The 24442-nt window shown below is 46.1% G+C and overlaps 1 protein-coding gene across 12 annotated transcripts in view; it reads left to right on the forward strand.

The window, feature by feature from the left end:
* The window catches only part of ADAR (adenosine deaminase RNA specific), a 51906-nt gene that overhangs the window by 10034 nt on the left and 17430 nt on the right, over positions 1-24442 (forward strand). For 6 of the 12 annotated variants that reach the window (XM_005203802.5, XM_010802967.4, XM_024989939.2 and 3 more), the window contains 2 exons: positions 20472-21904; positions 23772-23955. In XM_005203802.5, the coding sequence (XP_005203859.3) occupies positions 21186-21904; positions 23772-23955 (903 nt within the window). In that variant the 5' untranslated portion in view covers positions 20472-21185. Of the gene's footprint in view, positions 1-13137; positions 13473-20471; positions 21905-23771; positions 23956-24442 lie in introns of all 12 variants that reach the window. The other 6 variants (XM_059884972.1, XM_059884973.1, XM_059884974.1 and 3 more) reach the window with 4 other exon arrangements.

Below are 24442 nucleotides of genomic sequence, written 5' to 3' on the forward strand. Positions count from 1 at the left end.
GGGTAAACCACACGCTGGCACATATGAGCTCTCCATATGCGCGTGCTGTCTTATTTCAGGTACATGGGCTTTATGTATACATACATACGGATTAACTCTGTCTTGTGCATAGCTGTGATTCCCTGTTCATTTCCATTTTTTAATTTATATTACTTTTTAAAAACTTTTTACTGTGAACATTTTCAAACATCGTGTCACTATTTTGAAGTACAAAAATCTATCTGCAGTAAACAGATGTCAGTCTTCTCCTTTGTGATGTCTTCCATTCCTGTGAAACAGGTCAAGTCATACCCAAAGATTTTGTTTTTCAGTGTTTTTATTCAAAATGCTTTACAAATAATCCTTTAATCCGTTTGTAATTTATTTTGGTTTATTAATATCAGGCAAGGCTCTAAATCTATTCTTTACCTCCTCTGCACATTCATAGGGGGTTTGATTTAGGTTGTACCTGGCTGGCCTAGTGTTTTTCCCCGCTTTCTTTAGTTTAAGCCTGAATTTGGCTATGAGAAGCTGATGATCTGAATAGATTTAAGGGATTAGAACTTGTAAACAGTGTGCCTGAAGAACTATGGACAGGGAAGTCCATAATATTGTACAGAAGGCAGCAAACAAAATCACCCCAAAGAAAAAGAAAAGCACGAAGGCAAAGTGGTTATCTGAGGAGACCTTACAAATAGCTAAAGAAAGAAGAGAAATGAAAAACAAGGGAGAAAGGGAAAGATATATCCCCAAAACGCAGATTTCCAAAGAACGGCACAGAGAGACAAGGCCTTCATCAGTGAACAGTGGATAAAACTAGACGAAAACAACAGAAGGGGAAGACTAGACATCTCTTCAGGAAAATAGGAGGTATCAAGGGAACATTTTGCCCGAAGGTGGGCACAATAAAGGACATAAATGGTAGAGACTTAGTAGAAGCTGAAGAGATTAAGAGGAGATGGAAAGAATACATGGAAGAACTGTATAAAAAAGATCCAGATGAACCCTATGACTATGATGGTGTGGTCAGCCACCCAGAGCCAGACATTAGGGAAGGTGAAGTCAAGTGGGCCTTAGGAAGCACTGCTGTTAATAAAGCTAGTGGATGTGATGAAATTCCAGTAAAACTATTCAAAACCCTAAAGGATGATGCCGTCAAGGTGTTGCATTCAATATGTTAGCAAATCTGGAAGACCCAGCAGTGGCCACAGGACTGGAAAGGTCAATCCTCTTCCCAGTTCCCAAGAAAGTAGTACTAAAGAATGTGTTCACCATTGGACAGTTGCACTCATCTCCCATGCTAGTAAGATCATGCTTAAAATCTTAGATGCTAGGCTTCAGCATTATGTGAACTAAGAACTTCCAGATGTCCAATCTGGATTCAGAAAAGGAAGAGGAACCAGAGATCAAATTGCCAATATTCACTGGATCATAGAGAAAGCAAGGGAATTCCAAAAAAACATCTACCTCTGTTTCATCAACTACACCAAAGCCTTTGACTGTGTGGATCATAATAAACTATGGAAAGCTCTTAAAGAGATGGGAATACCAGACCATCCTACCTGTCTCCTGAGAAATCTGTATGTAGGTCAAGAAGCAACAGTTAGAACCCTGTATGAAACGAGTGGTTCAAGATTGAGAAAGGATACTACAGGGCTGTCTGCTGTCACCCCGTTTGTTTAATCTATACGCTGAGCACATCATGAGAAATAGGCTGGGTGCGTTATCTGGATGGAATCAAGGCAAGAGAAACATCAACAACCTCAGATATGCGGATGATACCACTCTAATGGCAGAAAGTGAAGAGGAACTAAAGAGCCTCTTGATCAGGGTGAAGGAGGAGAGTGAAAGAGCTGGTTTAAGACTAAATATTTAAAAAAAATATAAGATCATGGCATGCGGCTCCATTACTTCATGACAAATAGAAGGGGAAAAGGTTGAAGTAGTGGCAGATTTCCTCTTCTTGGGCTGTAAAATCATTATGGATGGTGACTGCAGCCATGAAATTAAAAGACTCTTGCTCCTTGGCAGGAAATCTATGACAAACCTAGACAGTGTGTTGAAAAGCAGGAACATTACTCTGCCGACAAAGGTCCGTATAGTCAAAGCTATGGTCTTCCCAGTGGTCATGTATGGTTGTGAGAGCTGGACCATAAGGAAGGTGGAGCACTGAAGAATTAATGCTTTTAAACTGTGGTGTTGGAAGAGACTCTTGAGAGTCCCTTGGACAGCAAAGAGATCAAACCAGTCAGTCTTAAGGAAAATCAATCCTGAATACTCATTGAAAGGACTGATGCTGAAGCTGAAACTCTAGTATTTTGGTCATCTGATACAAACAGGTGACTCATTGGAAAAGTCCCTAATGCTGGGAAAGATTGAGGGCAGAAGGAGAAGAGGGCATCAGAGGATAAGATGGCTGGATGGCATCACTGATGCAATGGACATGAACTTGGGCAAACTTTGGGAGATGGTAAGGGACATAGAGGCCTGGCATGCTGCAGTCCATGGGTTCCAAAGTGTTGGACGTGACTGGGCGAATGAACAACAATAAAGGCTTTAAGTCGATTTTTTTTTTTTTTTCAAAATTTAACATTTTTATTTTGTGTTGGTGTATAGCTGATTAACAATGTTGTGATAGTTCCAGGTGAACAGTGAAGGGAATCAGCCGTACATATACATGTATCCACTGTGGCTCAGACAGTAAAGAATCCACCTGCAATGCAGGAGACCTGGGTTAGATCCCTGGGTTGGGAAGATCCCTGGAGAAGGAAATGGCAACCCACTCCAGTATTCTTACCTGGAGAATCCCATGGGCAGAGGAGCCTGGCAGGCTACAGTCCATGGGGGTCACAAAGAGTCAGACACAACTGAGCGACTAAGCACAGCACATTCTCCCCCAAATCCACTTCCAGTCCAGTCTGGCATATAACCTTGAGTAGAGTTCCATGTGCTGTCCTTGTTGGTTATCCATTTTGAATATAGCAGCATGTACGTGACCGTTTCAAACTCCCTAACTATCCCTTTGCCCTGGCAACCGTAAATTCGTTTTCTAAGTCTGTGAGTCTCTTTTTGTTTTGTAAGTAAGTTCATTTGTATCATTTCTGTTTAGATTCCACATATAAGGGATGTCATATGATAGTTCTTCTTCTGTATCTGACTGACATAACTCAGTATGACAATCTATGGGTCCATCCATTTTGCTCAGGTGGCATCACTTCATTCTTTTCCTGGCTGAGTGATACTCCGTTGCATATGTGTACCCCCTCTCCTTTATCCATTCCTCTGTTGATGGACATTTAGGTTGCTTCCATGTCTTGGCGCTTGTAAACAGTGCTTCAGTGAACATTGGGGTACATATATCAATGGCAACCTCACTCCAGTATTCTTGCCTGGAAAATCTCACGGACAGAAGAGCCATCCATGTGGTCGCCAAAGTCGAACACAGCTTAGCAACTAAACCACCACCACCATCCCTTTGGGTCATGTTTTTCTCCAGATATATGTCCAAGAGTGGAATTACAGGGTCATATGGTAGCTCTATTTTTAGTTTTTTAAGGAACCTCCATACTGTACTCCGTAGTGGCTGTACCAAATTACATTCCCACCAACAGTATATGAGGGTTAAATAGATCTTTTTTTGTCCTAGAAAGCCTATCAACCAGCCAAGCTCCATATATAGACTAATTGATCTTCCCCTTGCTGCTGCTTTTGGCTCCTGTCATGCATTGGATCTGTACACACACTAGGGCCTATTAGGAAATGTGGTTCTGCTCTGTAGCTCCATTCTGGTATTATACTAGCACTGCTTTGATTTAATCAGTATGGCTGTCCTCTTTTTAACAAGTATTTTGGCTATCCTTGCTTGTTTTTTCTTGCACTTGCACTTTAATCATTTTGTCAGGCAACCACTCCTTACTGCCCCTAACCTCATTAGAATTTGCAGTTAAACTGCTGTTTGATTTGGCAGTCATAAACTGTTTAGCCATCACATTTGTAACTGATGTATCCTTCTGTTTAAGACAGTTATTCCTCAACAGAGTTTTGTACTTTTCCACACATTTTCATACATTAGGCTCTTCACATTTTTTAGAATTATTCCCATATTTCCCTTCTTAGTTTTAATTAAAAAATATATTTTGTCTATTTATTTGGCTGCCTCGGATCTTAGTTGTGGCATGCAGGACCTTCCTTGCGTCATGTGGGGGCTTTGATTGCAGCAGACAGACTTACATTTTGGCGCGTGTTCAGTAGTTGGGACATGTGGGCTCCGTAGCTGCAGCATGTGGACTTAGCTGCTCCAAAGCAGATGGGATCCTAGTTCCCTGACCAGGCAATGAACCCACGTCCCCTGCATCGCAGGGCGGGTTCTTAACCACTGGACCACCAGGAAGTCTCTGTTTACCTTTTTTAAAATGTTTTATTTGCTGTTAAGAATATAGTGTTTTTCATATAAGGAAGTGTTGTGTTTTGTATATTTCTCGTACATCCAGCCATATTCCTTGGTGATCCAAAGAGTTTGATGGTGATCCAAAGAGTTTCAATCGTCTTGTATCAACTAGGATTATGATATTATCATCTGCAAATGTTTTTCTTTCTTTTTTTGTCAATTTATATCTTCTGTTTTGTGTTATAGTATATGCTAGGATTTTCAGAATAATGTTAAATACCATATTTCTTTGATTTTAAGACCACTGAGCATAAGAACATGTTATCAATTTAATAATAGTTTTAGGGACTACTAGTTGCAATATCCCAATATATAATATCCATGCATATAATTCATGGGCTTCCCAGTGGTAAAGAATCTACCTGGCAATGCAGGAGGCATGGGTTTGGTCCCTCAGTTGGGAAGATCCCCTGGAGAAGGAAAAGGCAACCCACTCCAGAATTCCTGCCTGGGAAATCTCATGGATAGAGGAGACTGGCAGGCTACAGTCCATGGGGTCACAAAAGAATCAGACATGACTTAGCAACTAAACAACAACAATATGTAATTCACATCCCAAAGTCAGAAATGTCTGGAGTACATCTCAGAATGGAGGAAGTAAGATTATGGTGGTGATGGTGGCCCTCTTTATTTTTTGTTGTAGTGGGAATTCCTAATTATTCCATTTTAGATATGATATTGGCTGTTGGTTTATGATCAGTAGTCTTTGTTATATTATAGAAATAACCTTTCCTTCAAATAAAACAAAAGAAAATGTAACTGCTGGACAGAAATGAGAAGGCTGTGCTGTTTAACTAAAAAGTGGGAATCGTGACTGTGTGTGTGTTGTCTATGCCAGCTGGTCTCTTTCCACCTTTTCTGTGATAGCCCCCAAAATGCAGAAATCTTGGCTGCACAGCAAGGTCTGTGCTAGTCCTTCACCCAGAGCTCCCTGATTGGCACAACCTATGGAGGATGGTGTCTTTGTTTCCTGCAGCTATGATGACAAATGAGCACAGATTTGGTGGCTTACAACCATAGACATCTATTCTCTCACAGTTCTGGAGGCTAGAAATCTGAAGTCAGTAGTGTTACTGGGTTGAAATGCAAGTTTTACAGGGCAGTGCTCTCTCTCGATGCTCTCGGGGGGAGTCAGTCCTTGCCTCTTCCAGCTTCTGGTATCTGGCTGCATTGCTTGGCTCGTGGCCACATCACTCCCATCTTCAAGGCCTGCATCTTCAAATCTCTTTCTGCCATGTCTTCACACACCTTCTCCACTGTATGCATAGATGGAAATTTTTTTTTCCTGAACTTGTCAATGCTGAAGGAAATGCTTTTAAAGACATATGTTAGGAATTTTTGTTCTCTCGCTAAGTTGTGTCCGACTCTTTGCGACCCCATGCACTTCAGCACGCCAGGCTTCCTTGTCCTTCACTGTCTCACTGAGTTTGCTCAGCTCGTGTCCATTGAGTCAGTGATGTCATCCACCCATTGCATCCTCTGTCACCCCCTTCTTCTCTTGCCCTCTATCTAGCAAAGCCTTATTCCTTCCTTTTGGGAAGAAAATTGTGGTCACCTGGAAATGGCTCTAGGTCAATTCCCAGAAAGTCAATCCACTGAAATTCAGTTCCACAAAAGCCCCTCAACCTTGCCTCCTCCTACTGACCCCCAGTCTCCTCCTCAGTCTCAGCTTTCATCTACAGGGAGTGGGCAAGCTACATTTCCTTTAATACTGTTGTGAAGGCAGGATAAAAACTGGTCAATTAAGGCTAGATGCTTAAAGAAAAAAGTAAAGAAAGAAAGCAAAGGCTTTCTGCCCACTTCCCCTGGAAACACTGCAGAATTCAGGGGGCAGGGGGACAGGGCTGCCCTCAGGCCTGCCTCCAGCAGTATTGGACTTGGCCCCTCTGCCTCCTACAAGCCATGGAGGTGAGGACATTGCCCTTGCTGGAAGCTGGGACTGAGCCCAGCCACTCAGAGGCTAGGTCCTAGGGGAGAGAACGGAGAGAAGGCAAGAGTGAGAGGGAAGGTCCCCTCTTTGGACTTTGACTCAGTTCAGTTCAGTTCAGTCGCTCAGTTGTGTCCAACTCTTTGAGACCCCATGGACTGCAAGGACCCCATGCTTCCCTGTCCATCACCAACTCCCAGAGCTTGCTCAAACTCATGTCCATCGAGTCAGTGATGCCATCCAGCCATCTCATCCTCTGTCGTCCCCTTCTGCCACCTTCAATCTTTCCCAGCATCAGGGTCTTTTCAAAAGTCAGTTCTTCTCATCAGGGAACCAGAGGATTGGAGTTTCAGCTTCAGCATCAGTCCTTCCAATGAATATTCAGGACTGATCTCCTTTAGAATGGACCGGTTGGATCTCCTTGCAGTCCAAGGGACTCTCAAGAGTCTTCTCCAACACCACAGTTCCAAAGCATCAATTCTTCAGCACTCAGCTTTCTTTATAGTCCAACTCTCACATCCATACCTGACTACAGGAAAAACCATAGCTTTGACTAGACAGACCTTTGTTGGCAAAGTAATGTCTCTGCTTTTTAATATGCTGTCTAGGTTGGACATAGCTTTTCTTCCAAGGATCAAGTGTCTTTTAATTTCATGGCTACAGTCACCATCTGCAGTGATTTTGGAGCCCAGAAAAATAAAGTCAGCCACTGTTTCCCCATCTGGATGCCATGATCTTGGTTTTCTGAATGTTGAGTTTTAAGCCAACTTTTTCACTCTCCTCTTTCACTTTCATCAAGAGGTTCAGTTCTTCGCTTTCTGCCATAAGGGTGGTGTCATCTGCGTATCTGAGGTTATTGATATTTCTCCTGGCAGTCTTGATTCCAGCTGGTGCTTCATCCAGCCCAATGTTTCTCATGATGTACTCTGCATATAAGTTAAATAAGCAGGGTAACAATGTATAGCCTTGATGTACTCCTTGCCTGATTTGGAACCAGTCTGTTGTTCCATGTCTAGTTCTAACTAGACTAACAGTCTAACTTTGACTCAGTGGAACCCAAATGTGGACCAGTAGCTGAGCCTCTCTGGCCAGAGCCAAACTAGCTCAGTCAGGTCCTTCTTGCCAGACCAGCCTAGCACAGAAGACGTGGTTTCAGGGTGTCAGGACTTAGTGCATAAAACCACAAGCCGTGTAGTTATCTTGTGTGTGTGCAGTGTTTATGAGACTAATTGTACATTCACACTTTAAACTTACATGTAAAATACTCAGCGCAGGCATGTAAGCCATTACTATTCATGTTATTTGGGCATTAGTAGTAGTATATCTTTAAAATATAATGCTTACCACAATGCCTCTAGATAGTTGATAAATACTATTTTTCTTCCTTCATTTACTGGGTAACTTTGAGCAGGTAGAGGCCACTTCTGGAGACCTGTGTTTTTTCCGGGGGTACCTGAGGCGTCTCTTGCTTTCTTGTAACTTCAAAAGCCAGTCTAGTCAATACCCTTAATAGAATATACATCAGCATAAAGACAGCTGGGGAGCACTGCTCACCAGGTGGGCGGCTTCACTGTTCTGCCCACAGGAAGCCTTATAGGTTATCAAAGCAAGTCAGGTTATTATAGGAAGACCCTGGGAATTGTGAAAATTATGTTGATGTGGCGGTAGCTGTCTAGTAGAATAAAAAAACCCAGTGATTAAATATTGAAACAACAAAAAAAGAAGGCAATAAATGTATGCCTAGCGACTCTATGAGTTGCTTGTCACGTATTTCCTAGGAGTTAAGATAAGAACATGAGTTTATTTAGGTGCAGATCCTCTTCTAAAATAGTGTGCTAGTATTTAAAATAACTCAGTAATTCATTACTTTTTTGATAATGTGCTGCAAGTTCAGTCGCACACGTTCACAGGCATTCCATTTTTGTTGCAGTATCTGCTGTATGAGCAAATATTGAAGGAGTTTGCAGACGTCTGCTTTACAGTAGGGAGATAGATGATCCAACTGGATATAGCCCATATGTGCAGAAAAGTCTGGTTATGGGAGATGACAGACTAGAAAGACTGTTTTGTAAATACGCATCCCTGCACGCAGTAAGGGGCTTCCCAGGTGGCGCTAGTGGTAAAGAACCATCTAGCAGGAGATGCAAAAGACACGGGTTTGATCCCCGAGTCGGTAATATCCCCTGGAGGAGGGCATGCTAACCCACTCCAGTATTCTTGCCCGAAGATTCCCATGGACAGAGGAGCCTGATGGGCTATGGTCCATAGGGTTACAAAGAGTCAGACCCTACTGAAGCGTGCACACACGCAGGTAGTCAGGTTAAACAGAAAATCCACAACAAGCCAAATTAATCATTACAAAGTGAGATTAACAGATATATATAGTTCAAAAACAAGGGTAGCAGGGTCTAGAAACAGAAACCAGCCCAGTAGTCCAGATGATAACACGTCCTTCCCCATTATTGGGCAAGGCCAGGTCCCCAAAGGCACACATGGAGCCAGAGCTTGTCAGTGTTATGTGGAAGCCAGATTTCTGAGGACACTGAATGGGGGGCTTTTGGAGTAAAACCGAATTCTAGACAGGAACTCTTATCACTTAGGCAGTTGTTAGCAAGTAACCTTAGGTAGTATGTTCACAGGAAGTCCTGCATTGGGGGCTACTGCCAGGCAGCAGATAGTCGCAAGCTCCTGGGGAGGTAAGTAGCGCCTGTGTTAGGAGAGCTGCATATATGTGTCCTTGGAGCCTGGATACACAGGGGAAACAGCAAGGTCAAGCACTGGTGAATTAGCAGTGGAGGTTTAGGGGGGCTTTGACCATGTGTGGGCTTCACCGGTGGCTCAGATGGTAAAGAATCTGCCTGCAATGCAGGGGAGCTGGATTTGATCCCTGGGTCAGGAAGATCCCCTGGAGAAGGGAATGTCAACCCACTCTAGCATTCTTGCCTGGAGAATTCCATGGACAGGAGCCTGGCGGGCTACAAAGAGTCAGACACGACTGAGCGACTAACACTTTCACACTTGACCATGTTTGCTCATCTCTGATTTTCTTGCAATCAACAAGAAAATTAACTGCAACTAAAGTGTTATTAATTAATACTTTAGATTACTTTTAAAAGAACTTCATCCAACTCGCCAGGCCCCTACAATAGAACAGCACAAAGACTGCTGTCACCACCTCACGACCCTGTGGGAGCTGAAACAATCACTGAGGGCAAGGAGATGAAACATTTATGAATAAGACTATTTGCAGTTACCGAGCTGCTGAGATTAAGTGACCAGAGCAGTTGTTCTTTTAAGGCATACACCGACTCTGTTTAGGAAACCGATTTCGCCTTCCTGCTTCCCCCGTGCGTCCTGGGTTCGTTCAATTCAAAGCCGCGGAGGCAACAGCGATGCAGCTTCCCTGCACGGTAGCTGTGATGGGTGCTTTTCTGGATCATTCTTGTGGAAGGGTGAGAGGCCTTGGGATTGCTTAGCTTGAAGGCAAGAAAGCAGAGATGAGACATAACTCATTTTACTTAAATGAAAAAGAGAAGACACTGGAATTGCTACAGGAAGAGTTTACTGTTGTTTTTAACCTTTTAAACTTGTAAAGTACAGCACATACATACAGAAAGGTGCACAAAGCATCAGCGTGTGCCTTCATGAATTATTGGAAAGCCACGTATGCAGCCACCACCCAAGTCAAGAACTAGAATATCAGCGGCACTGAGAACATTCCTTTCCAGTCAAAACCTCTCCTTCCTACCCTAGAGATAACCAGCATCCTGTCTTTGATGCAGAGTATACTACAGTTGTTTTGCCTGGCTTGGGACTTACAAGTGGAACCGTGTCATATGTATATGGCTTCTTTCACTAATTATCACGTTTAGATGACTAACCACCTTGTTGCATGTGGTTATGGTTCTTTCATTTTTGTTGCTGTATAATATTCTCTCATAGGCAGATGTCACCATTTATCCATTTTCCTTTTGAAGAACATTTGGGCGGTTTCAGGTTGGGAGCGAATATGAATAATGCAACTACCAGCTTGCTATATGTGTGTCCTGGTCTAGGAGTGACAAATTGCTGAATTGCGGGCTGTGTAGATTCACCCCTTGGCCAGGTTTCCTGTCTAACTAGGAGCTGTTCTGCACCCTTGCTCTCACATGCTCTTATCAGCTGGTTACAGTGCTTGTTTGATAATGGACAGTAACTCACTGAGGCTTTGCTTTGCATTTCCTTAATGTGATGAGATAGAGCACTGTCTCTTATGTGTACTGATATTTTTAATTTCCTCTTGTGACATTCGTGTGCCCCTGTTTTCCCCATTGTTTTTTCTACAGAGCAGTCTGTTATTCAGTCAACTAACCAGCCCCCTGAAGGCCACTATCAGGGACTGTGGGGAGTTCCCTGCCCCAGGAGAAGACTCTACAGCTCTAAAGGCAGATATATAGACAAGTAGCTCATAACACTGTGACAATCATGTGAAACATCAGTCCCCCCACCAGGCTGACTGTTGGCTGACGGGGCAGGACTCTTACTTGTCTCATATCCTGAGTGCTTAACACAGTGTGTGGCGTGTGTTAGGTGTTTAGTGAAGTCTCTGTTAAATGAATGAAGAGGAGGCATTTTCAGAGGATGGTGAAAGTGCTCTAGTAGGGGTAAGTGTTGAGTAAGAGAGAAGCACAAAATCAGGAACCACTAATTGCACCCCCTCCCCCACCGAAAGTGGGGCAAAGCTTCCCTTGGAGACAATATTTGAAGCAGATCTTGAAAGACTTTCACCAGAAGCTGTGGCGGAAGTATATTTAAGACTAGACTAGATTGCACAAAGGCACTGACAGGGAAGGAGCACTACACTAGAAATGTGAGCTGGCCGGGGGCGGGGGCTCGCACCAGCTGGGGGAATGGAGTGAGAGGATGGCGAGACAGGGCGTCAGCTGGAGACGGTGCTGTGAAGGCGCTGCCTTGTAAATCTCATAAGCAGTGTCCGCTGAAAAAATGCACAACCTAAAAATTGAGAGTTGCGTTTTATTCAGCGGACAAAACTGAGGACTTAAGCCCAGGACACAGCCTCTCAGATAACTCTGAGAGACTGCTCCAGAGATAAGGGAGGTGCCAGGATACATAGGAGTTATTTTAACAAAGACCAGGTAGTCAGAACATCAAGAAATTATTGTTAATTAAAGAAAACTGGATATAGCCTGTGTTTTCTCATCCTGAGTGTCCTCCAGGGGCACCATGACATGGTGGAGAGGGCTGCAGAGTTGGATGATTGGATGGTGGGCATTGTTTTTAGCCTGAGTTCCCTCAGGGCTCACTATGGGGATAGTAATGTGATGACTTGATAGCTGCAACATCCTTTGCTTAACTGATTCAGCAGGCAATATTTTTCATTCACACAGTGGGGATAAAATTGAAATACAGAAAAGGAAAATTCTCACAGGTGAGCGGGGAAGAGAGCTGTTGAGCATTAGAACATCTTTTCCTAGACATCTTGGACAAAATAGAGCAGTATATAAGCCTGATCATGAAATCAATGAACGAAAGTTACCTTTTTGAAAGCCATCATGTAACATAATGGAGTGTAGAGTGGTAATGAAGAGTGACTTTCTGCACTCAGACCTGGATTTAGCAGCAGCATGGCCCTAGTGGAGCCTCCATTTCCACATCTGTAATTTGGGAATAATGCCCACCTTGCAGAGCTGTTGTGAAGATTAAGGAGATAAGGTGGGACTTCCCTGGCTGTCCAGTGGTTAAGACTCCCACTTCCACTGCAGGGGCTCGCCAAAAAAAAAAGATGAGGCATGTAAAGGACTTCACCCTTGCCTGGATGGATGCTGAAAGGTTGGCATGGTTTTGTGATGTAGATCCTTAAGTCAGTTGCTGGTATTATTATCTTGCTACTACATGCTGGCTGTTATGTGGTCATGTTGATGCAGCCAAGATCTTGGCTTTGTCTGCCCACTAAAGCCAAATAAAAAATACAGAGACAGAGTTTGGAGGAAATAGAAAGGTGGCTTTAATCCTCAGCCAGTGGAAGGGAGAGCAGAGTAGGCTTGTTCTTCAAGAACTGTGCCCCCCTCCCGGGAGGAATCTGGATTCCGCGGATGAGGCTCACAGTCAGGGGTCAGTGATGAGGAGCAAAGGTGTAAGGGTCTTGTATTCTTCCTCTTGCACTGTCATTGGCTGCTGTCTGGTAGCCCAGTTGTTGGGTCCACAGTCTTTCTTGACTTGTACTGTGGCCTCCTTTCTGTAATAATGCAAAAAAAAAAAAAAAGTGAAGAACTACAAGGAGTGGCCTGCAAAGAGTGCTAGAAAGGTGAGCACCAAGCACAGGATGTGATTAGCACAGAGTTAAAAGATAACAGATGCAGAAGGTAGCTCCTGCAAGGTCTGAGGCACAGGATTTAATTTACAAATCAGGTTAGTCTTGGTTATTGACTACAGATCAGAAACAGTTAAAAAAAGAAACTCAGGGCAAGGGAAAAAAGACCTTTTCCGTTTTTTTAACTGCAACAACATCAGTTAATATGCTCGAGTATGGGTAAATAGTTCAGTGAGGAGAGTTAGTCACTTGAAGAGCTTTGGGCCCCCCTTCCACTTTAGAGACACGTGGTCACCTTAGAGAGGATCTGGGAGTAAGAAAACAGAGCCCCAGACTCTTTTCTCCAGTGCTAGGTTTCGCAGGGGGGCTTTGTTCTCAGTTTGCTTTATCCCGTGTATTCCTGAGACAGCCATGAGGCATTTATGAGCTCAGTATTTTATAGCTGTTTTTCTAAAGAAAGCGTATCTTGCCCAGTTCTCATGCAAGGAAAGGATTAAACTTGTAATCGGAGTGAAACCAGACTTTCTCGGGCTCCTTTGCGCAAGCCCCGCCCCTCGGCCAAACTTTCCAAAGAGGGAGGTCCGTTTGAAGAAACGAAAGTGAAATTGAACCGGAGCCATTTCCCAGCCCTGCTCCCAGCTTGAAGCTCCCGGCTCCCTGCTCCCGGGGCTTGAGTCGACTCCGGAGGCGCCCCCTGCGTCTGGGAGGCCCACGGCCTGCCCTGGCAAAGGTCCAGCTGCGGAGGGTCGCGCTGCTGGCTGCGGGCGGGCACCGGAACATGCCTGGGGCGCGCCATGGACCCAAGACAGGTAAGCCCCTGGGGTCAGGGCCCAGAGCCGGCGCGCCTGCAACCTGCTGGCCTGGGCTCATCTTATCCTCCTTCCCGCCCCTCCCCCCTGCCCCCACGTCCCTGTTTTCCTGCTTGACATATGCTTATTGTGTGAGAGCTTGTGTTTTCTTGCCAAGCAAAATTGCTATTCTAGGAATTCAGAAATTTGTGTCATGCTTATTAACTCTGTGTTGGGAAGATGAGGAAGAGGATTTGTGAGGGAAATGCACCTCCTCCCCCAGAGAACCAAGGCCGGAGCCCAGGTCAAGACAGCCCCCCTCTGCTTTTCTGCTAGGACCCCATGGCGGCTCAGTCCTGCCTTTAGCCACCTACCCCCGCGCCCCCACCTTGGACAGCCTGCTTGACTTTGAGCGTCTCCTCCTTAACCTGTAAGAGAAAGTTTATAGTGGCTTGACTCATTATCTCTAAAACCTGGGAAACCCTAGTGTCTTTCAACGGGTGATTAAACAAACTGGGATACATCCATATACTGGAAAACTGCTCAGCCGCAAAGGGCAGGAAATACTGCTGTATGCAACAACATGGACAAATCTCAGATCCATGATGCTGAGCAAAAGAAGCTGGACTTAAAACACTGCATACGAGTCCATTTAGATGACATTCTGGAAGAAAACCTACAGGGACAGAAGGCAGACCAGTCGCCAACAGGAGCTGTGTGTGGAGAAAGAAGCTGTTTACAAAGTGCATAAAAAACGTTTTGGGGAAAGGGAAATGTTCTGTATCTTGATCTCAGTGGTAGTTAAGAGGGCTGTGTGTGCTTTGACTCTGTATGGTCAAAACTCAGAGTGCTAAGTCGCTTCAGTCATGTCCAACTCTGTGCGACCCCATAGACAGCAGCCCACCAGGCTTCCCCGTCCCTGGGATTCTCCAGGCAAGAACACTGGAGTGGGTTGCCATTTCCTTCTCCAATGCATGAAAGTGAAAAATGAAAGTGAAGTCGCTCAGTCGTGTCCAACTCTTAGCGACCCCATGGACTGCAGCCTACCAGGCTCCTCCATCCATGGATTCTCCAGTCAAGAGTGCTGGAGTGGGGTGCCATTGCCTTCTCCCAAAATTCAGAATTATACACCAAAATGGGTACATTTTACTGTATATAAATATACCTTAATTTTAAATACATGTAAAGTGTGTGTACATGTGTGTATATGTGTGTGTGCGTGTACATACATGTATGTATACGTGTATTTTTTTTCCCTTCTTTAAAAGAATTAGGGACACTTGACTTGTGGGAAAAGCATTTTTTTATGCAAACCAATATATTACCCTGTGGAGCCCATGTGGTAAAGGTGGGGCTTCTCTCTTAACCTTAAATATGTGAGAATAGATTAAAGGGAGACTTTGAAAGGCATAAGTGACTTGTCACATAGTTCATATATACATAGGCATGAAGTTGGGTGAAGGGGGATGTTGAAGGATTTAAGAATGATCACCGTGTGGGTTGGTTTCCTCCTTTCTTGCTCTCAGTCCCACTCAGTAACTCTCCACGGGGCTGTTCTCAAGTGATGGTTTTGCTTTTCGGAGATTTTAGGGGGTATAAAGGAAAAATTAATAATCTCCCTCTAATTTTTCTCTAAAATAACTGTTGTTAACAAATTTGTGTTTCCCTTCCTTGTCTCTTTTCTCTGTGTTCTTTCTATCATGCATACACATTCATGGTTTTTTTTCCCTTTTGTTTATGAAAAAAGGCATTATAGCATACATATTTGTCTGCAGCTTGCTTTCTTTGTTAATTTAACATTATATCATTCCTAAGTAGATAACACATTTTTTAGAAAACTGTGAGTACGGTTCCATAGCCTGAATGTGTCATGATTTGTTCTACTCTTTTTTAAATAGACATTCGAATATTTTACAAATTTTGGCCAAGAAGCAGCAGTTTAAATCTAGAAAGCATTGAGCTAGAAACTGACTTCAGCCACTTTGAAACAAAGTTCTTTCACCAAGGTCACTCAAAGAGCTAATCAGAAATCCCCTGAAGTCCCCATAATTGAGTCCTGTGAACCGAGCACTCACTGTACTCACAAATACCTCAGCCCTGGGGGGATGTGCAGCAAGAGGAGCAAGAAAAGCAGTGATGAGGTGAAGAGTTGCATAACCAGCGATGGCTTGTTCATGCAGATGTTGGCTCAGGATCAGCTTTGTGCCGGCTACTATAAATGAAGTGTAGTCCTTGTACCCCAGAGGCTTTCTCTCAAGTTGACTGCAGTCTCCCCCACGCACTACATGGAGACCATTGAGAGTAGAGACGTTAGTGTAATTTCTAGGGCACCCAATATTATTAATCACCTTTGAGATATGCTACAATCCGTATGTGACTGTATGTGCCATTAAGAAAATCAGATCAGATCAGTCGCTCAGTCATGTCCGACTCTTTGCGACCCCATGAATTGCAGCATGCTAGGCCTCCCTGTCCATCACCAACTCTCGGAGTTCACCCAGACTCACATCCAGTGAGTCAGTGATGCCATCCAGCCATCTCATCCTCTGTCGTCCCCTTCTCCTCCTGCCCCCAGTCCCTCCCAGCATCAGAGTCTTTTCCAGTGAGTCAACTCTTCGCGTGAGGTGGCCAAAGTACTGGAGTTTCAGCTTTAGCATCATTCCTTCCAAAGAAATGCCAGGGCGGATCTCCTTCAGAATGGACTGGTTGGATCTCCTTGCAGTCCAAGGGACTCTCAAGAGTCTTCTCCAACACCACAGTTCAAAAGCATCAATTCTTCGGCACTCAGCCTTCTTCACAGTCCAACTCTCACATCCATACATGACCACTGGAAAAACCATAGCCTTGACTAGACGGACCTTTCTTGGCAAAGTAATGTCTCTGCTTTTGAATATGCTATCTAGGTTGGTCATAACTTTCCTTCCAAAGAGTAAGCGTCTTTTAATTTCATGGCTACAGTCACCATCTGCAGTGATTTTGGAGCCCAGAAAAATAAAGTCTGACACTGTTTCCCCATCTATTTCCCATGAAGTGATGGGACCAGATGCCATGATCTTCGTTTTCTGAATGTTGAGCTTTAAGCCAACTTTTTCACTCTCCACTTTCACTTTCATCAAGAGGCTTTTGAGTTCCTCTTCACTTTCTGCCATAAGGGTGGTGTCATCTGCATATCTGAGGTGATTGATATTTCTCCCAGCAATCTTGATTCCAGCTTGTGTTTCTTCCAGTCCAGCGTTTCTCATGGTGTACTCTGCATATAAGTTAAATAAGCAGGGTGACAATATACAGCCTTGACAAACTCCTTTTCCTATTTGGAACCAGTCTGTTGTTGCATATCCAGTTCTAACTGTTGCTTCCTGACCTGCATACAAATTTCTCAAGAGGCAGATCAGGTGTTCTGGTATTCCCATCTCTTGAAGAATTTTCCACAGTTTATTGTGATGCACACAGTCAAAGGCTTTGGCATAGTCAGTAAAGCAGAAATAGATGTTTTTCTGGAACTCTCTTGCTTTTTCCATGATCAGCGGATGTTGGCAATTTGATCTCTGGTTCCTCTGCCTTTTCTAAAACCAGCTTGAACATCAGGAAGTTCACGGTTCACATATTGCTGAAGCCTGGCTTGGAGAATTTTGAGCATTACTTTACTAGCGTGTGAGATGAGTGCAATTGTGCGGTAGTTTGAGCATTCTTTGGCATTGCCTTTCTTTGGGATTGGAATGAAAACTGACCTTTTCCAGTCCTGTGGCCACTGCTGAGTTTTCCAAATTTGCTGGCATATTGAGTGCAGCACTTTCACAGATTCATCTTTTAGGATTTGAAATAGCTCAGCTGGAATTCCATCACCTCCACTAGCTTTGTTTGTAGTGATGCTTTCTAAGGCCCACTTGACTTCACATTCCAGGATGTCTGGCTCTAGGTCAGTGATCACACCATCGTGATTATCTGGGTCGTGAAGATCTTTTTTGTACAGTTCTTCTGTGTATTCTTGCCATCTCTTCTTAATATCTTCTGCTTCTGTTAGGTCCATACCATTTCTGTCCTTTATCGAGCCCATCTTTGCATGAAATGTTCCTTTGATATCTCTGATTTTCTTGAAGAGATCCCTAGTCTTTCCCATTCTGTTGTTTTCCTCTATTTCTTTGCATTGATCGCTGAAGAAGGCTTTCTTATCTCTTCTTGCTATTCTTTGGAACTCTGCATTCAGATGTTTATATCTTTCCTTTTCTCCTTTGCTTTTTGCTTCTCTTCTTTTCACAGCTATTTGTAAGGCCTCTCCAGACAGCCATTTTGCTTTTTTGCATTTCTTTTCCATGGGAATGGTCTTGATCCCTGTCTCCTGTACAATGTCACGAACCTCATTCCATAGTTCATCAGGCACTCTATCTATCAGATCTAGGCCCTTACATCTATTTCTATAATCAGTAGCAAAAAAGAAAAACAATCAGCTGAGATAAAAGATAAAGTACATGGTGTAAGAGATGCAGGGTGGGAGGAGTTCAAGGAGAGGAAACACTCACAGGCTGGGGTGTGCGGGAGTCAGGAGTCTCCTGAAGAAGGTGGCGTCTAGAGAGACGTGTAGGGAAAGGACCCAAGTTGTATCAGGTGGCAGGAGGGGGAGAAGCAGGGATGTTGCATTGGCATGTAGAGAGAGGGGAAATGAGAGGCGCAGTGGCAGCCCGTGCGAGAGATAATGAGGGGCTAGAACTGGGAAAAGATGCATAAGAGAAAAGAGAGGCTGTGGACAAGATAGGGCTTTGCAACTACTCATGAGAAGCGGGGGACAAGGGACTAAGGTAGGCAGGCAGCAGGGATGGCTCAGGCTTCCAGCCTGAATAACCAAGAGGAGAGTGCTGCCATTAACAGTAATAAGAACAACAGGAGGAGGGGCTGAGAGAGGGAAGAGAATTAATTTGGTTCAGAATGTGTGTCATTTGAGGTAGTGGTCAAGAATCTAAGTGAACAGATCGTCTAAGCATTTGAAAATTCAAGTCTTAAGCTTCAGCACAGGTGGTAGCTGGAGATAACAGATTTGAACACTGTTTCTTAAAAAGACTGGTTAAGGTGAGGGGAGTGGGTGAAATCAACCTGGGGAAGGAAGAAGACAGCCGTAGACAAAACCTCGGGGACTGATTATATCTAAGGGGCGAAAGAAAGGATAGGGACAGACAGAAGGAAAAAGAAAGATGAGAGATCTTTGGTACTGTGTCACCAAGCTGTGGGAGGATTTTAAAAAAAGAGAGCTCCATCCGCATTGAGTGGGCGTGTGTTTGTTGTACTGAACTGACCACCAAACAGCCCTGGAAACAGAGATTCAAGAGGAGGAATTTATGTGGTCTTAAATACCAGCACCATTTGGAAGTTTTGGAACAGAAAAAGGGGAGAGCAGGCCTTGGGTGGAGAAGGGAACTGACCCTGAGATGCAGGCTGAAAAGGAGGTGTTTGCCTGACCCGCAGCTACAGGGGGCGGGAGTGGACATCACATGAGCAGCAGGTCCCACAAGGGGAGGGAATGGATATCGTAGAAACACAGGGAAGTTGCCATTGGAGATGAGCAGGAGTCAGCAAACTGCAACCCACAGCCAACTGCAGGCCTCCCCTGGCTTTGTAAAGGAAGTGCTACAGATGACCGTCCTACCGCCCCTTAACAGAAAAAGTTTGCTGACCCTGGAAAAGAGTTTCAGGGTTGCAGGTTTGGTGGTCAAGTAACAGTGAGATTGAATCAGGAGCCACTCGTGTGGCTGAAAGGCGGAGGTGGCAGCTGCTGGAGAGGCACTGAGGAACTGTGCAGCCCACGTACCGTGAGCATGACCAGTGAGAGCGCTGAGCTCCCCTCACCGTGGCCGGGGGCAGGGGTGGGGGAAGAGAAAGCTGAAGTTATTGAAGAGAGGGACGCAGCTGCCTGCGGGTCCCTGTGGCCTTGCGGAGGATCAGACAAGGAGGATGTGAGCATGAGGAAACAGAAGGTTTCCTAGATGTGCAGCCCTGGGGACAGGCAGCCAGGTGTTTACTGACACCCCAACTCTGGATCGCAAAAGCCCCTCCAGCGAGTAGTCCTGCTCTGTGGGTAGCATTGCGGTGAGTAGTATCGCTGGTCTGTGGGTGGGGACAGTCATAGTGCTCGCTGTTCTGGTAAACGAGTGGCATTCTGAGAGAAGATGGAGTATCTGGTGGCCTACAGAACCGGCTTCTGAAGATGCGCCACGGAAGCAGCTATTGGGAAGTAGCTAAGGGGGTGTGGAATAGACACCACCAGCTCCACACATCCAGGTGGGCTTAGTGGTTTGAGTAGGAGTGCCCGGTGTGCCTTCTGAGCCTGGGCTCCATACTGAAGGATGAGGACAGTGTACCTGTTTTCTAAGAAAAACTGTCCAGTTCCCCTAAAATCAAATTCTGGTTCTCCCAGGATGGCAGTGCAGTTAGACGATTCTCCGAGGTCCTGCCGCCCTTCCCCAGGTGAGGAGACTTCCTCTGCTACAGCCTGGAGGATGGGGCTCCAGTTCACCCAGTCCACTTGCTGGTTTCTTCACACCCAGATGATAGATTGCAGAGAAGGGGGCTGGGTGGTGGGCCATCTCACGGTCTCCTAACTCCCTTGGCACTCGTAGGTTATTCTGTGTTCGTTTGTTTTTAAAGTAAAACGTATTTGTTTTCTTGATTGTAAAAGGATATTTTTTTTTTTTTGGATGAGTGAAAACATACATTCTCAACTCCCTAAACTCTTGAAGGGAAGACAATGCACTAGGTTGCTGGAGAGGCTGTGCTGAAGTCTCAGCACCGCCACATGCTCCTGGGAGCTTTGTGCATCTCACTGTCTGCTCCTCCATCTCTTCCCTCTGTTGGGTCCACAGGTGGTACCTGTGAGGTGTGCAGGCCACCCTGGCTGGGTCCCAAGCCCACGTCTCACTCAGCTTCTTAGCTTAAGAATCAGATACAGCCCCCACCCCACCCCAGGAAGGCAGAAGGGACAGATTCCCTGCCGCAGTCCTAAGTCGCTCTCTTCTCCATGTTCTTGTTCTACAGGGGTATTCCCTCAACAGATACCAAGCCCGCCCAGCCCAAGGCTATGAGCACAGCAGGCACAGACACCAGCAGCCAGAGCGGGGACCTTGTCGTGACAGTTTCCAGCTCCAGCAAATAGAGTTTCTCAAGGGGCAGCTCCCAGAAGTGCCCCTATTTGGAAAGCAGCCACCATCACTGCCACCGTTCCTCCCTGGACTCTGGCCGAGGTTTCCAGGACCACCTGCCAGAGGTGGGCCCCTCCAGATCCGAGGTGTCCCCAGGGGCGTGCCTCTCAGAAGTCAGGTACTCCCAAGACGGTTCCAGCGTCCTTTCCCACGTGGCCACATTCGGCCATGGAGAGGTGTTGATAGGCTCTCCTCACATTTCCAGGGACTGACCATCAGCCAGGATCAGGAACAAAGGACCCTAGAGCTCTTGGATGAGCTTGGGGACGGGAAGGCCACCACAGCGCGTGATCTGGCCCGGAAGCTCCAAGCCCCAAAGAAGGACATCAACCGAGTCCTGTACTCTCTGGCAGAGAAGGGTAAGCTACACCAAGAGGCAGGATCTCCCCCTCTGTGGAGAGCCACAGTCCCAGTTCAGGCTCAGAACCAGCCTAGCCAAGAAACGAGAGCAGAGAGTCAAACCCCAGGAGCTCCAAGCCCAGACTCCAGTGTGGAAACTGAAGGCAGAAGCACCCCGTGTGGCTTGGAAGAGCCCCCCGAGCCTCTCGACATGGCTGAGATCAAGGAGAAGATCTGTGACCACCTGTTCAACGTGTCCAGCTCCTCTGCCCTGAACTTGGCTAAGAACATTGGCCTCACTAAGGCCCGGGATGTGAATGCTGTGCTGATTGACTTGGAAAGGCAGGGAGATGTCTACAGGCAGGGGACCACCCCTCCCATATGGTATTTGACTGACAAGAAGCGAGAGAGGATACAGATCAAGAGAAACAAGGACAGTGTTCCTGAAACCACTCAAGCTGCTGCTGTCCTGGAGACCGGAAAAACCACAGAGGGCCCCACCTGCAACTCACCTGCGTCAGACGCCTCCAACAGCACGGTCACCCCAGGAAAGGTGGAAAATGGGCAGGAACCCGTCGTCAAGTTAAAACTCAAGCAAGAGGCCACAGCAGAACCAGTAAAACTGAAACCACCTGTTTATGACAACGGCCCCTCCAAAACAGGGTATGTTGACTTTGAAAACGGCCAGTGGGCCACAGATGACATCCCCGATGACTTGAATAGTATCCACGCCGCACCAGGTGAGTTCCGCGCCATCATGGAGATGCCCTCCTTCTACAGTCATGGCTTGCCACGGTGTTCACCCTACAAGAAACTGACAGAGTGCCAGCTGAAGAACCCCATCAGCGGCCTGTTAGAGTATGCCCAGTTCGCTAGTCAGACCTGTGAGTTCAACATGATAGAGCAGAGCGGACCACCCCATGAACCTCGGTAAGAGACCACCCAGGAATTGTGCCTAAGGTTGGGGTCAAGCGCTCTTGCTCCTGACACACCCTCAGCCGACTCGTGAGCAGTGCCGGTTGATGGCCCCTGTCTTTTCCCTCTTCTTTCTACCTGTGGGCTGCGTCATCCTTGTCTGGCCCTTCCTCTACCTCTTGAGCAGGGAACATAGACCTCGGCCCAGCCAGAGTCTTGGCTGAGCAAGGGGGAGGTTGGCACTCCTGGTAAAATGAAGCTTCTTTGGAGATGATTAGCTTCCATGCAGCAGTGTCATGCCTGCCTCCTAAGGCTAGAGGTGATGAAGGCTTGATGCCCCTCCCACCCGCTTCCGTGTGCCATCCTCCTCCACTCCTCCCCTAACCCCCACCAGCTGAGCTCCCCACAGGATGCATGAACAGCTGGCTGCACACCGGAGTAAGGGTGGGTTGTGCTGCTAAGTAGCAGTGAGTTCAAACCACCCCACCCCTCCTGCCTCCCGCTCAGCTCCCGTAGGGAAGGGATGCACGTGTAGGGTGTGCGCGGCTGCCTGCCTCTTGAAGGTGGTGGTTCTAATTTTACAAGCTGCCTCCGCACAGATGGGTGGGCTAGCACTTGCTGCTGCTCCTAAGCTGTGAAGTCAGAAATTACCTCACTCAGACAGCTAGCCTGGCCCGGCACCATAGGCACTTCCAAGCCAGCAGACAGATAGAGGAAGACAGGTGGGCCCAGGAGGAGCCGCTGCAGGGCCTAGCAGAGATCAAAGGCCACTAAAGCTGAGTGGCCACCCGCCGCAACTAGAGAGCACGCCAGCAGAGAGGCCCACTCACCTTTACATTAGCTGTAGGCCGCTGTCTGATGAGGGTAACGACTCCCAGCGGCGACCCTGCCTCCTTATCTGACCGTCTTAATGACACTGAGATGACATTGCAGGGGAGCTGTGAGGAAGAGAGGGTGCATCCAGAGCTGGCAGGGTCAGGACGGGTGTGCTTCTGTCTGGGGTAGAGCTAGGATGGCCGTCCTTCCTTCTCCCTTCGTCCCTCTCTCGAGTTGGGGCACAGCAGTGGGTTTTGTGGTTAACCTTTCTTTGGACTCCAGCTGTAAGAAACATTGATGCCATGTTCAAATATTTCAGAAGACCCAGGAAATAAGAAATTTGACCTACTTTTCTAAATGAAATCCCAGATTGAGCAAAGAGCTGAACCAATTTGAAAGCTTGAACAAAAGCGGACTAAGCTAAGTCCAGGGGCCTAGAACAAATGCTTTTTGGTTCTCTGCATAACAAGGAGATATGCCTTTCATCTCAGGCGGCAGACAAACAGAGCTGTAGGATGATTCAAAAGAAACCATGAGAGTGGTATATCTCTGAGGGTAGGTTGGGGACAAAAACAGGTTCCCCAGAGAGGCAGACATCTGATCCCGTACGTGTCTGGAGAGTGTGAGACTGCGCTGTGAGCAGCCTTGGCTTTCTTTCGGAACACCCTTGAGGTGGCCGAGTCTACCACCATTGCTTTAGGGTAAAGGCTCTTTGGTTGCTAACAAGACTATAATGGTGATTTTAGCTCATCATTTTTTGTACAGATTTGATCTTAATTCATTGCTAAAGGATAGTGGGCTTCCCTTGAGCTAGTTTCTTATCACCTGTGGCTACGTTTGCTCTAATGAGCTTGGAGAGAGAGAGTCACTGGCTGCTTTGTTTCCAAAAAGTTAGGAATAGGCTATACCTGCAAAGGGACAGGAGTCCCTTGGTCTGCCCTCCATCTCCTTCACAAGTCAACAAACCCCTTAGCGTAGCAGGAAATTCCAGGGTGAAGATCTCTTTGGAGAGGGCAGAAGGGATGGCCTAGACTAGTGTTCACACATCTAATCACTTTCCATCAAGATTTAAATTCCAAGTTGTCATCAATGGCCGAGAGTTTCCCCCAGCTGAAGCTGGCAGCAAGAAAGTGGCCAAGCAGGATGCAGCCATGAAAGCCATGACAATTCTGCTTGAGGAAGCTAAAGCCAAGGACAGTGGAAGATCAGAAGAATCATACCACTATTCCTCAGAGAAGGAATCAGAGAAGGTAGGTGTCCTGTCCTCTGGGAGGACATCCATTCACTGTCCACATCTGTGAAGTCCTAGACCATCATCTAAGCCTCTTGAAACAATCTCGGCCTGCCCAACCCATTCTCTGTCTCAGAGTCAGCTTCCCGCTATCCCCTCTCCCCCGCCTCCCCAACCCACCCTTCCTCTTTTCATACCCAGCTCTCCTTCTGGTGCCCCCTCCCAACCTAACTGGAATTGCAGAATTTCAGAGTTGAAAGAGGCATTAAAATTTATTGAATCCGATCTCCTCTCTTGGCAGATACAAAATGAAACCAAGAACATTTAAGTAACTGATCTGCAAGGCCTAGAAAATCCCCGCAGCCCTCTTCCTTTAGAAAGCCAGCCCCAAACATGCAGTTGACCGAAAGAAGTTCTCCCATCCCCATTCCCTCTGCTGTGACAGAACAGCCAATGTTTTCTCAGTCTGTTTTTGTTCTTGTTTTGTTTTTGTTTTTGTCTCATTT

Source organism: Bos taurus, chromosome 3, assembly GCF_002263795.3.
Source record: "Bos taurus isolate L1 Dominette 01449 registration number 42190680 breed Hereford chromosome 3, ARS-UCD2.0, whole genome shotgun sequence".
Taxonomy (NCBI): Eukaryota; Metazoa; Chordata; class Mammalia; order Artiodactyla; family Bovidae; genus Bos; species Bos taurus.